Source organism: Lampetra planeri, chromosome 2, assembly GCF_965212315.1.
Source record: "Lampetra planeri chromosome 2, kcLamPlan1.2.h2, whole genome shotgun sequence".
Taxonomy (NCBI): domain Eukaryota; kingdom Metazoa; phylum Chordata; class Hyperoartia; order Petromyzontiformes; family Petromyzontidae; genus Lampetra; species Lampetra planeri.
The window spans coordinates 25986073-25999518 of NC_136108.1; the positions used below are offsets into that span (position 1 = coordinate 25986073).

Here is a 13446-nt window from a genome sequence, read left to right on the forward strand (position 1 = left end):
TAAACCCAGTCATAATACTTCGACCAGGATTTTAAGGGTTGTGATGTTATACGAGGCCTATGACCACATTACCAGGATGTGGTTATAGGCCTTGTATAACAGGCCTGTTAAGCTAAGCAGTGGGTTGAGCAGTGTTCTTCACTAATTTTCAGATAAGACATCATCAATGCGAGGGCCGCCACACATGATGATGATGGGGGGGGTGTTTTCACATTTGTGTATTGTCGGGGGCCGCACGTCAGCGGCCATACTAAAGGCCACCAGGGGCCGCCAGTAGCCTGCGGGGCTTTGCAGTGAAGAGCACTGATATTGAGTGTCGATTGTGCTCAGATCGGTGACCGCCATGTACAAAGGAGGCTGTCACAGGGCTGTGGTGGGGGATACATTTTGGGCAGTCACGGGCAGCACAATCCATGACGGAATTATAAAAAAAAAAGAATTCATGTCATGGGCAGAATAAATCCAGCACATCGCATACGGTCCATCTGAATGTTCATCCATTAATGGGCATACACTCGTTCAATTTGACCACAGTGGGGAGGTCAAACACTGTCCAAGTGGCTCCTTGCTCAATCGAGGGTGCAACAACTGCTCATCTACGTCGGGCCAAGCTCGTGGTGGAAATTCAACATTCCCATGGCTGGATTGAGGCTTACCAGAGAAGAACCACTGCTAATAAACCACAACGAAAGATGGGATTGGTGTCCCGAATTGACACTTCAACCGGGAATTTGAACTGGCAGAGTCGTTTGCTTCTCAGGCCAAGTACTCTTCACAGAGTGCCACTCATCGGTGAATCTGAGCATACACCGAATGACACTTGGCTTGAAGTGGGCGCGCAGCAGGTCCCATTTAAACAGTTCAGAAATCCACTCGTGTATTATAACGCGAGAGGCCACAAACTAATCATTGCTCTTCATCTACAACTGGCGTAAACTGTGTTACCAACCAAGCTGGACGAACAACATCCTTTGAATTAAATAGCACTTTTCATTGTAATGAAAACGTACAGAATTTGTGCCAAATCAGACATGCCCAATGACGAGATCACAATAAAGTGGGGTGTAAAACTGCGTGTGTAACCAAGCACACTGGATACCCAGCGTGGCAGTCAGTTGAAACAAAAGGGAAAGTTTATTAAATCCTCCCCCCACCACCTCTGTCCACCCAGTAGAACTTGGCCGCTTGCTACGGGGGGTAATGCGTGGGTAGCTCCCAGCGTGTAAAAGTAGGCCCCAAAACCCTCCCCTCCGTGGAGCTCTCAAGTTCCTGACAGGCCGGGGGCCCTTCTCTGGGCAGCAGAAGCGTGATACATTTTTTTTAGCAATGCCTTTAAAAAAAAAACGAAAGAGAAAAAAAAGCGTCCGCCAACACGCGTCGACGTTTCTCACCTTGGGCTCGCGCAGGTAGCAGTGCATGGCCTGCGTGACGTCCGCCGCGTGCACCGCGTTGTGGTACGGGTTCTGGTTATGGTAGTCTTCCTGCACCATCACTGCACAGAGACAACAACACCACCACACACCCACCGTACAGCCTTAACAGACTGTTGGGAGCAAGTGCTGTTCGCAAGCGGCACCTACAGAAGGACGTCACGGTACGCGAGGGGGGTGGGGTGGCCGGCACCACGCCCGGCCGCCTTTGTCTCCCCAGTGGCGATGTTTACACACCGAACTAGGTACTCATTTGAGGCCGAGTCTTCCTACGGGAGGCCCATGACCAGTTCAGGTAATCGTTACTGGTGTTGGCCGTGAGCGGGAATCAAACTTGGGTCGCCAGGTTCATAGCGCAGCGCGCTAACCGCTACACTACCGCTCCGCACCCACCGTGGAGAACACACCCACACACCAGGCACATGCAAACACACACACACATGGATGAAGCCACGCACCGTCAACAACGAGCCTCAGAACATGTGCTTTCAGTAGACTTTCCAATTGCCTAAAACTTCCATCGGTTGTGTTGCTCGTCAAAATGGTGCACTGCATAAACACAGGGCTTGGTTCCACAACGTACGCAAATGTTCACTCAATTCCAAGCACCCGCAAAACCAAATTCAGTCTAAATTTTGATGTAAAAGTTTCGTGACTGCAGGGATTCATATTCTTGGTTCTTTCGGTAAAGAAATCCACAGCAAAAAAAAATTCTTGCTATGGATTTCACACCTGATGATGATTGCTTGTGTTGCAGTCGTGAGAATTTGTATTGTTTTATATTTATATTATTTTACTATTTCTCTTCTACGTGACTTTACCGAAAGAACCAAGAATATCAACTTTAGTCTGTTCTCTTATAACGCTGCGTGTTTTCATAAGGCGATAAATGTATTTAGGGAACGCACTTTTTATCACGTGAAAGCAAATTGGATATCACGCGATTGAGCAAACGGAACTAGGTTGCACGAGTAGGAATAAGCGGTCGTACGGCTGCCTCGGCGTAGCTTCACACAAGGCAGTGGGACGCTGCTGGATGCTTCTAGATGCTATCTTTGTTCAGCCTGCGTACTCATCTCACGCGTTATTACCGACTGTGCTTTACTCTACATTATATCATTATATATTATTTATAATAACGAAATTTTTCCAAAACGTGGTTTTCTTCAGGAAGACAGCTACCACGTTACAGGAGAACAGGCTGTATTCAATATATGTATTTACTCGCTGTCACTTATTTAGTTTCAAAAATGATCTTGTGTTCTCAGGACTCCTGGTAACATAGAAGTTGCTAATTGACCTGGGTGATGATTAATTTGGGCTTGACAGTCAGCCGGGAAGAACATATTCTCGATACTTCAGGAACAACTGTCGCTCTCCTCTTCAGACGTCACAAACTGCTTTTAACCACCAGATTATCATTCCAGTTCACAAACGGGTTGTGATCCGTGTCAAGAAATGGTGCCGAGAAACTTGATTTGCTGTGGTGTGTGTGGTGCAAAGCAAAGGTGCCAAACATTTCACCTTAAATCAAACCTTCTTAAATATTTGCCAGGTTAAAATTAAGTTCAGAAAAAATAATTATGTTGTACTTAGGTTCATAGATTCTGAATCTGCATACAGAAATGCAGGAACGTGCAAAAACAGTGCGCAACATTCTACATCTACAACAGATTCCTAGAAATGGCTGCAAAGAAACACCTGTCAAGAGGGACTTCACCAACCTCCCTTCTAAATATTAAGTGATAATGTGGTGAACGTTTTTGAAAGCACCTCATAATACCTCTCACACTGCTTCCGAGGTTCCAGGCAAAAAATCAAAGCCATGTCACTTCCATCGTAGCGCCTGTATCTGATGATTTGACACGGAACAACCCAAACGGAACGGGCAGTGGGGAACCAACTCGGTGCAAAAAAAATAAATGCAAAGCCACGTCAACAGGCTTGCTGGTGCAGACCCACAGTGTTTGATGGCAGTACACCCCTGCCTGTGGTGTGTAGGCGACAGCGGCTTTAGAATCTCACCGAGAAATCCACGGAGCTTGACCATGTCGAGTTGGAAGTGCTGGATTAGTCCGTGGAAATTAAACAAGTGGCATGTGAGGGACACCAGGCTGTTCCCTGTTGAAAAACAAACAATGTACAACACTTTTAAGACCGGAACAGGAGGATTTACTCCGTAATTTTGGCCGTCGCCTAATGAGGCTGGTTGTAATTACTGGCGAAACGTCACGGTATTCAAATTGTAAATGTTGTGGATTTAATTCTCCAACACACCGGTGTGCTGAACTAGTAACTAATTGGAACTTCTTGATTACGTGACAAACCTTACGAATTGGCTGTGTCGGGGGGTGGTGGGTTTAACGACACATTCATATTTACGTGATCTAACCCAAAAAAAATCTCTATTATGGATATTGGTCGCGAAAGCCAACGTGTTAAACTACAAAACTTTTAACGTAGCAGCGATGCAGCTTTCCGATTATGTTTTCGCGGTGCGCTGTTTGACATTCGGCTCCTGAAGAAGCTTCCCAGCATACGGGGGCGAAACCTCGGACGTCGTGCGCAAAACAACACGCGGCGGTGCAATCGAGAAAACATCGGAGGAGCTGCGCGAGACAACGACGATAACCTGATGCAGCGGAGTTGACGTAGAAATAAACTTGGAGAGAGAGGAGGTGCACTAAATGAACCAAGCGAACCGAGTAAAACTCTAGGCCATGACTAACATCAGCGGAAATTGGCCAGAACTACATTTTTTAAAATATAAAATTAAGAAAAACTTTTTTTTTACCAAGTTTAAGATCATCGAAGTATAATATAAATGCGCATTCATGCTCAGCTGGTATTATCTCATTTTCAAGGGAATGCTCATAATTGAATTCTGACTTAGGTCGGGGAAACTTATGCCTTTGAGAGGACGCATGAATATTTTAACAACGGCGAAATTAAAAGTCTTACCGTTGGTTAATCGGTCGAACAAAAACATGTCAAAGCTCCAGCTTGCAGCCTTCATCAACATGCACTGCAACGGAAGGCACACACGTCTCACTTAGCACAAACCACGTGTACATCAATACACATGCAATGGTACATCCCTCGTCTACTCAAAGATGGTCCGAGCAATGAGCAGAGAATTATACAAATAAAAAAATTGGGAGTAAAAAATACTCCAAAGCTACACTTTACAACAAACCAATGGTAAATTATCTACTATATTCTATGCACAGGTATATACATATGAATTACCGTACTACTGTATGGCATTATAAATTCCAATGCACCTGAAGACGCCGTACAAAAACAGCGTGGCACTAATTTATATAATTTATTGCAGAGAAGAGAGAGTCACAGTCACAACAGATGAGGAAGTTCTTGAGACTGGACCTGACCAGGGGGGGTTTGGAAGCGAAATTGATCAAATGGTTTTGCCCAAAACCCGGCAGGAATAACACATGATCGGCCAAGGTGATAAGGTCATACACATGCCACCCTGATGCCATCATCATCGCCGCCATCATCATCGCCGCCATCATCATCGTTGTCGTATGAGAAAGATTGAGAACGAGTGGGGCAGTGATACGGCCCAGCGGTAGAGTGGTCGCCGTTTGTTGGAGAGATGCGTAGGTCGAATCCGAAAGGCGCCCCTGGTTAATACTGTGAATGTATGTATGTTGAACTTCTTTCGTGCCGGGCCAACTGTGCTATTCGGAGGTGCGGGGGAAGTATTAACCGCACGTGCCGTCCGTTTCACAGTGGACGTTAAAGATCCCGTGTCGTCATTCTCTCACTTGATACAGCTATCGTGCTGTGACTGTTCCACCTGAAGACGGAAGCTTGTGTTGCCTCCGAAACGTCGTGATTTTTATTTTATTTTTATTTTACTTTTTATTAATTTTAATTTTTTACCTATGTTACTTTACCGAAAAAACCTAAGAATAAGATGATCGTTGTTATGAATGTGAAGCTGATCGTTATTATGGATGTGAAGCTGATCGTTATTATGTGAAGACGATTTTTGTTATGAATGTGAAGACGATTGTTGTTACGAATGTGAAGCCGTGCAGGAGCCCACCTTGGCCTGCCCGTCGTAATCGTCGTCCAGCATGTGAAGGGAGAGACGCGAGCAGCCGCCCCGCTGCACCGGCGTGGCCCGCAGGTAGCGCTGGCAGCTCAGCAGGCGCTTCACCTTGCGCCGCGACGCGCTCTCTCCAGAGCCTGCCGCCGCAGCTGCATACGCGACACAGGATCGAGACGGCATGGCTGATGAGCACAGGATCGACAAAGCTCTGGCAACTACGAGGAGCACAGGATGAACACGGCGCCGGCACCACCGAATAGTCCAGGATGGACGATGCGTCGGCACTGCTGGTGGGAGACTCTTTTACTTTTCACCATCGCAAGGCACAAAGACTTCTGCTAAACCAAAAGACCGCTTGGGGCCGGGCTGCTCGGATTTGCTATTCTGCGCCTCTTCGAGGTCACGTCCACTGTCCTCGTTCCGCTGCATCCTCCCATCTCTCACCCTCTGTCTCCCTCCCCTCCTCCCCTGCACCGCTGGTGTCTCTACAGCCCTTCTATCGCTTCTTTACGCGTGCCCAAACACCAAAGTCTCACCGCACCTTAACTTCTCGAGAACATCAGTGACTCCCGCTAAGGCTCGAACGTATTCATTTGCATCTCAGCATTCTCATCTCTGCCCTTGCAAACGGTATTTATTTCTTGTTATTCTGAGGCAGAAATATTTATTTCCCGAATTAAATGCGGTTCCACATGGCTGAGACACTCCACTCCGGCTACCAAGAACCGAGCTCCGTGAAGCGAAGACGCTCCCTGTCGAAGGGAAACCCAAACGCGCATGAGCAAAGATGGCATTTCAATCGCTGGAGGGGGGTAACATGCTGGGTGATCGGGGTACTTTAAAGTTTCGTTGAAAATTCTGTCGCCCCTAAAGGACATGAATTGCATAGATTTTGATTTGATTTGCTTGTTTACCCAGGAAAGCCTCAACACTTTTTTTTCAGGGGTATCCTGCCAAGTTTTTCTATTCTTGCAGAAGGGGGTTACATATATATATATATCTTTTTTAGCTATTGGGGGAGAATTTCAGGGAACTCGGAGGAATCCCATGTAGTGGTGGGTGAACATACAGAATAAGATTATTTATTTATACTGGAGAAATCCAATGAGCGATATAGCTCTTTTTCACAGATGTCCAGGATTCAAACTTCACGTAGAAAGGCAACCCAGTTGGGAATCGAACCCATGAAAAAAATCGTCGTGATCGGAGAAACCATACTGTTGCTTTAAACCTGTACGAGGTTATCTGTCACACTGCCATACACGTGGGGCTATTCAATGAAACCCATCGCTTCTCTGAAGACTTAGTGAGGCTTTCCTGGATGAGCAAACAACATCATCATCTTTATATTCTTGGTTCTTTTGGTAAAGTCACGTAAAAGGGAAATAATAAAAATAAAACAATAACATTTTCACGACGTGTCGATTGCAACACAAGCAATCATCATCAGGTGTGAAAACCACAGCAAGAAAATGTAAGTTTTATTTGCAAAAAAATTTATTTAATTATTTCCCTTCTACGTGACTTTACCGAAAGAACCAATAATATGAATCCCTGCAGTCACAAAAGCTTTAAATCGAAACATCATCATCATCATCAAGCCACAAACACTCCGGCAAAAAAAAATCACAATAAAGAGAACGGCGCACGATTCAACAGTATTTTCAGCACATTTACTGTGCGGTGAATGTGGGGGACTCTAAAAAAGGCAACATTCTATAGTAATTCTAATGGTATCACACAAATATGAGAGTAGATCAACTGGTGCTTTTTGTAAGGAAGTTGTCAGGAACTCTGGTTTGCCTCCAAAAATGACTTATTATTTGTACGCTTGCCTTTTTAAGCATTACATTGAGCAGCTCAATAGGTGTATCTTTCGTCAGCGAGACGTGTGTTCTATACGATTCTGATCATTTAATGTGACCAGTTGGCGGCTTCGGGAGAATTTCAAATCCGTGACGACGCGCTGGGACTTTCGTGGGTGCCTTGGTCGTTCACTTCGCCAGCTTTGAGAACTAACACGATTGGCTCACAAGTGACGACATCACATTCATCCCTATATTTAAGACCGAAACAGGAGGATTTCTCCGCAACTCTGGCTGTCCGTCTGATGATGCTGGTTGTTGTAATTACTGGTGAAACGTCACGGTACTCGAATTGTAAATGTTGTAGTGGTAACTAGTGGGTTTACTCTCCAACACACCGGCGTGCTGTACTAGTAGCGAATTGGCACGTTTTGTTGCCATGACAACCCTTACTAATTGGCTGTGTCGGGTGATGGCGGGTTTAACGACACCTTTATATTTACGCGATCTAACCCAAAAACCTCTACTATGGACAATATTGGTCGCAAAAGCCTGCATGTTAAATTGAGAACTAACAACACAAATTACCCGGTAAGATTTTGTGCGAGCTGGCCTAGTGGCCTGGTGGGGGGGGGGTTGTGGGGGGGGTGGGCACGCTGCGTGCTCGGTCACCCTAACCCCGACACAACGTGCATCGTCCATCCACTTGAGCGAGGAGGCGTGCGTCTGAAGTGGTGCGAGGGTGCGTGAGGCGTGGGATCGCCATGAGCCCGGGGACTGACTTACAGTGCAAAAGTCTAAAGTCGAGTTGAGGGTAGGAGCCCCTGCGCTGGGTCTGGGCTGAGAATCCTGCCTGGCTTCTTACTCGCACATCGCCTGCAACACACCAAACAAAATCGGCCACTCACAGAGCCTCCTGCAGTAGTAGGCGGAATAATAATTATCGTAAATAAGTACTGTAACGGCAAATAAGCAAATGTTAAGAATTGCTGAAGCTCTTGGCATTAACAAGCTTAAGTCGTATCGCTTAGTTTGCAATGGAACTTAGATTTAAAGAGCGTCTTCATGTTTTCACCTCGACAGTATCACACAAGGTATTGACCGATATACTCTATTGCGTTGGCAAAACCAAATTACCATTTTTGGTTGTAAATTGCCGGGATTGGTGCGGGAAAGCCTTTTCAGAATGAATGAGAGGCCCTGCCATAGGGGGTTTTCGCGTGCAATTTACCCCTGGGTGTGCTGGATTGCCGAGTGGTCACAACGTGGCTCAACACAGAGCGAGTGAGAGTTAGAAAGTGAGGTTCCCAAGCCACCTTAAAGCCACGTTGGGGGGGGGCACTACCAAAGTGAGCCGTTTCAATTGAAAGTTACACGATTTAGAAAGGTAGTAAAAAAAGTGATCGTTCTGTGCCTATGCCATCGCTGAGATAGCAAAATGAGAAAATTACACAAAACTAAATGACTTAAAAAAAACAACTCTGTGCAATTATGGTTATCTTGGCCTCCCTTGCGAAAACTGTAATGACGATTAACAAACAGGCTGTCACAGCCCGCTGAGTAATTCGCGTATATTGTTCACACTGCACAGTAATTGGACAATTGCGCTTTTACGTTAATTGGCCATAGAAAACGGTGTGGATGATTTTCACGTGCTCCCTTGCGGGCGAGCGACCGCGAGCGGACGCTCACCTCCCTTGATCCTCACTCCAGTGGCCAATGTCCTCCCCACCGTCTCCTCCATCTCTGCACCGTTTACCTCCTTGACTATTTCTATTTAACAATTTTTTCGTTTTACCAGGTAAGGTGCACCACTGAGCTGCTATATAGTGCTTTTTAAGAAGCAACCTGACTTTCACAAATGATAGGTCAACATCGTGGCTTATTGTGTAGAGATTTATAGCAGCCAAATACTCTGAACGCCTGTCGAGTCTAAATGTGGAGGGGACAACCACAGCAAAATCCACGTGACCACGGGGGGAACATGGAGAACTACAAACATACAGGAGTCAGGGCCGGGATCGAACCCACGACCTCTTGTATGCCACGTGAGGTAGTTAACATTTCACCACCATGGCACACACTTCTGCATTGGAGTAACCCCATCACGAAGTTGGCATGCGCTCATTTGAGCAGTTGGACGATTTCCTCACACGTGGTCTATGTCGTCACCACCACTACGTGCTGCTGGAGTATACAGTTCAACGTTCACCGGTAATTATGCTACACAATCTGGTAACGTTAGTGGATTCCGATCATTTCCAAGCAGACAAAAGAAATAACGAGTCATTGATGATGCAGTTGCAGACAACCAATACACTCTTATAATATATGTACACAATGGTCTCGAAGAAAGAAGGGCACGGAACCTTAATTTTCAAACAACTCAAATGCATTTTAATGCCCGTTAACTTTGGCGAGGTCGTAAAATGCACCTTTCCCTGCAGTGATATGTTAGCGATGGATGCCTCGCTACCCACTGGCTACAACATTACGGGCACTGATGCACGGGGAGTCTCACAACAAAGAGGTTTGGGGAGGGGTCAAGAGGTTGAGGGTCATGCCAAGCAGCAACCAAGGGACAGGTCGTACACCAAGTACAGCAAGTACAGAGAGGCAGGCGTCAAGTCAAAGTAAGAGGAGACAGACGACAGTTGTGTAGCTTGGTGTACTGCACTATGACAATACGGACGGCCAGACACACTGGTCCCATATACTGGCCACGTATCACCGTGGCTAATTGGTTTATGAACAGAGTGAAGCAGCCCCTTAGGGCCAATGGGGTTCCCAACCTGTCTGGGCCCCTGGAGCACTATGGGCCTTTGAGATTTCCACGGACCACCATGCAGGAAAAGAAATCTGGCATTTCGTGAAAAGAAACTCATCTGCAACAGTTCCAGGAACACTTCCCATGGCCTCGCCAAGAACCAGTCGTCCGCGGACCAAACGCTAAATTATATATACATTTTTTTTTACCAGGTAAGGCCCACTGAGCCATAGCTCAATGAAGTGGCTTATCATGTGGAAATTTATAGCAGCCGAATAATATAAACGCACGTTTCTAAATGTGGAGGGAAAAACTGGAGGACCCGGAGAAAAATCCACGCGACCACGGAGAGACAAGACACGCAAACTCCGAATATACAGCAGGTGTCAAGGGCCGGGATCGAACCCACGACCTCCTGCATACCAGGCGAGGTAGTTAATACCTTGCCACCGCGGTGCCCCGGTGGGAACAAAAGGCTGGGAACCAATGCCCTAGATAAAATAGTTGTCACAACACGTGGCAAGACAAAGGTGGTTATGTGTGGCTCTAGCTACATCAACTCCTGCCGAGCGTTGCCCAATAAGAGCGTGCCCCAACAGTCCCTCTCGTCAGCGCGTGTGTAAAGTGCAGCAACCTTGCAACAATTTCACCAAAAACACTTAAGCCGGATCTATGTAAGAAAAAGTTTAATTGTAAATGTATGCCAACAAGCTAAGCAAAATTGACTTGCTCTGAAAGTATGTAGTATTGCTGCTACGACTAGTGTAAAAATGATACGTTCATTCTCTATGTGTGAGCCACGAGACAAAGGGAAGCTAGAATAGATCCAAAAGTGGAAAACATTCGGCATTAAAAAGGAATGCCACCTTTGAGAATTTTGGCCAAAATAATAACAGCAAGGAAGCGATGCTTAACCAACTTTAAAACCCCTTGCATACCCGTTCCAGCCTGCCCTGAAGCTGTAAATATTATGGAACTGCACTCATGGTCCATGTGCAAACACAAACGGCACTTACAGCCACGGCTGAAGTGTTTGAGCAATGCGAATGGATGGGAACACACAATACAATACAAGTGCACATGTATGGCAACAGCTGATGTTGAAATGAAAGTTCATGGAAATGAGTGTACGGAAATTAGAAGAAGTTGTGGGAACGGTTCATTAAAAACAACACAGAGCTAATAATGGGCTGAGGTGACCTCGAACCATCGGCACAATTCTCGTGACGTTAATGGACACCGCTTCACCATGTTTCTGGAGAATGACGGCCGATATTTTGCCGAAATTCTGTCCAGGCAGAGAAGAAAATGTCTTGAGTCAAGATTTAAAGGAGCAAGGATTTCAAGGAGGAGATAGCAGCTCACTTGTCGATGTTGATGGAAATCCAGAATTTATGGGCAGCCCAGGAGAGGAAAGAACTTCTAGATTGGAGGCTGACTGAGTTTTCCCAATAAGCCTCAACTGCTAGCGTTGCAGTAGGGTGGGGGGCAGTGGTAACACTTGTGTGTCACTGCAAGAACTGCTTGTAGTTTTAATACAGTTGTGGGATTTGGTAGAAAGATTAAAAGGGGCGGTGGTGGTGGCAGAGGGTGTTGGTGCAAAGGGGATTGGCTGCGATGACCTTTTGACCACGACATACGATCCTAACCCTGACGCTTGTTGTATATTTGTCGTTTGCATATCTCTCTCCCCCCGTGGTCGCATGGTTTTTTTTTCCGGGTCCTTAGTTTTTTCCCTCCATATTTAGAATCAACATGCATTTAGAGTATTTGGCTGCTATAAATGTCCACGTGATAAGCCACTTCGTGGACCTATCAATTGTGGCCAGGTAACTTCTGAAAAATAACTATATAGCTCAGTGGGCCTTACCTGGTAGAAAAAAAATTGTTTCGTTTGTAATTTAGTTTATATTGAAATAACAATGACATTAGCCATGCAATTCCAGATATCGCTGCAAGACATATTTGAATCCACCCAATCTTTCAAAGGGTTAATCGCGTGACCCTTGATGAGAATATTGATCAATGAGTCTGCCTACACTTCAGGGTTATTCAAACAGCACACAATTCTCAGTGCCTATGGTCATGGAAAGCAAAGGCCATTGCATGTTAAACATCAAAAAATATGCACTACGGCAAAACAACTCCTCATTACACATTGTTATTGTGTTTTTGAGCATGAAAAAAAAATGCTTGCGCAAGATAACGAATGTGATAATTACCTTCAAAACAGAAACTTAAATAGACATGAAGTTTTTACTACAAGCATGCGAGTCAGTGGAGAAGAAAGCTGCAGCCTACGAAAGTCAGAAAAAATGTCCGAACGGCACCGAATACAACACTGCACACGACGGCACGGCCACAGTGCGTGCATCAGAGAGCGGCGTGTACCTCTGCAGAAGACGTGCATAAAGCCTCCGGTGCTCCCTGCCTGCCTGCCGATGATCGAGACTCTCCCGCGCGTTTGCGAAATTGCACAGGGCTCTCCGCGAGCAGGCCACAGCGTGGACCGGGTGTCACATGGTCAAATTAGCCACCTGCTTTCAGTTACGTGTCACCCATTACTAAAGGGCACTCCTAAAAAACGAGTGGCACGCGACGCGGCCGAGTATTTATACGCGCATGCACACGGCAAGGCGGGGGGGGGGGGGGGCAAAATAAATTAATAAATAACACGTCCGTACGCCTCACAAGCCAGGGTGCCCTTGCTTCACAAGGCCAAGCCTTACGCTGGGCTACACGGGGGGGGGACGTGATATGGGCCAGCGGTGGCGCGTTCACAGGCTCGTTCTAGTGGGTCGCGGTTCGACTCTGGTGGCCGCCCTGGTTACTGTGGGGGGGGAGGAGGTAGCATTGACCGGACAACTTCATGGCGAGCATTGCAGATACCGTGATGTCAAGAGTAGGATATTGTGTGCCGGTGTGACGGTCCAAATTTGAAACATTACCCGCATAATGCACAGTTGGAATGTGGAATTTCGCCTCAAACTAAACAATTTGTATGTTACTAGTTAAGGTCCCACTGAGCGATATAGCTTGTTTTCAGAAGCGACCTGGCCATAAATGATGGCTCAACGAAGTGTCTTATCATGTGTAAATGTATAGAAGCCAGTTAATCTGATCGATTAAATGATTCTAAAATGTAGAGGGAATAGCCAGAGGACTCGGAGAAAAATCCACGCGACCACGGGGAGAGACATGCAAACTCCAAATATAAAAGCATCGTCGGGATGGCACCCACGACCTCTTTGCATACTAGGCGAGGTAGTTAACATCTCGCCACCGTGGCGCCCATAGCAGTCAAACTCCCCTACTGGATAAATACTTCGCAGGATCCTCCTTAAACAGAGTCATGAGACTCAG

General features: G+C 46.3%; 1 protein-coding gene across 6 annotated transcripts in view; it reads right to left on the reverse strand.

The window, feature by feature from the left end:
- LOC144730725 (high affinity 3',5'-cyclic-AMP phosphodiesterase 7A-like) overlaps positions 1-13446 on the reverse strand; it is a 118091-nt gene that overhangs the window by 21320 nt on the left and 83325 nt on the right. For 5 of the 6 annotated variants that reach the window (XM_078611440.1, XM_078611482.1, XM_078611464.1 and 2 more), the window contains 5 exons: positions 8103-8192; positions 5506-5660; positions 4392-4455; positions 3456-3551; positions 1392-1492 (listed from right to left, as the gene is read on the reverse strand). In XM_078611440.1, the coding sequence (XP_078467566.1) occupies positions 1392-1492; positions 3456-3551; positions 4392-4455; positions 5506-5660; positions 8103-8192 (506 nt within the window). The remainder of the gene's footprint in view (positions 1-1391; positions 1493-3455; positions 3552-4391; positions 4456-5505; positions 5661-8102; positions 8193-13446) is intronic. The other variant, XM_078611448.1, reaches the window with a different exon arrangement.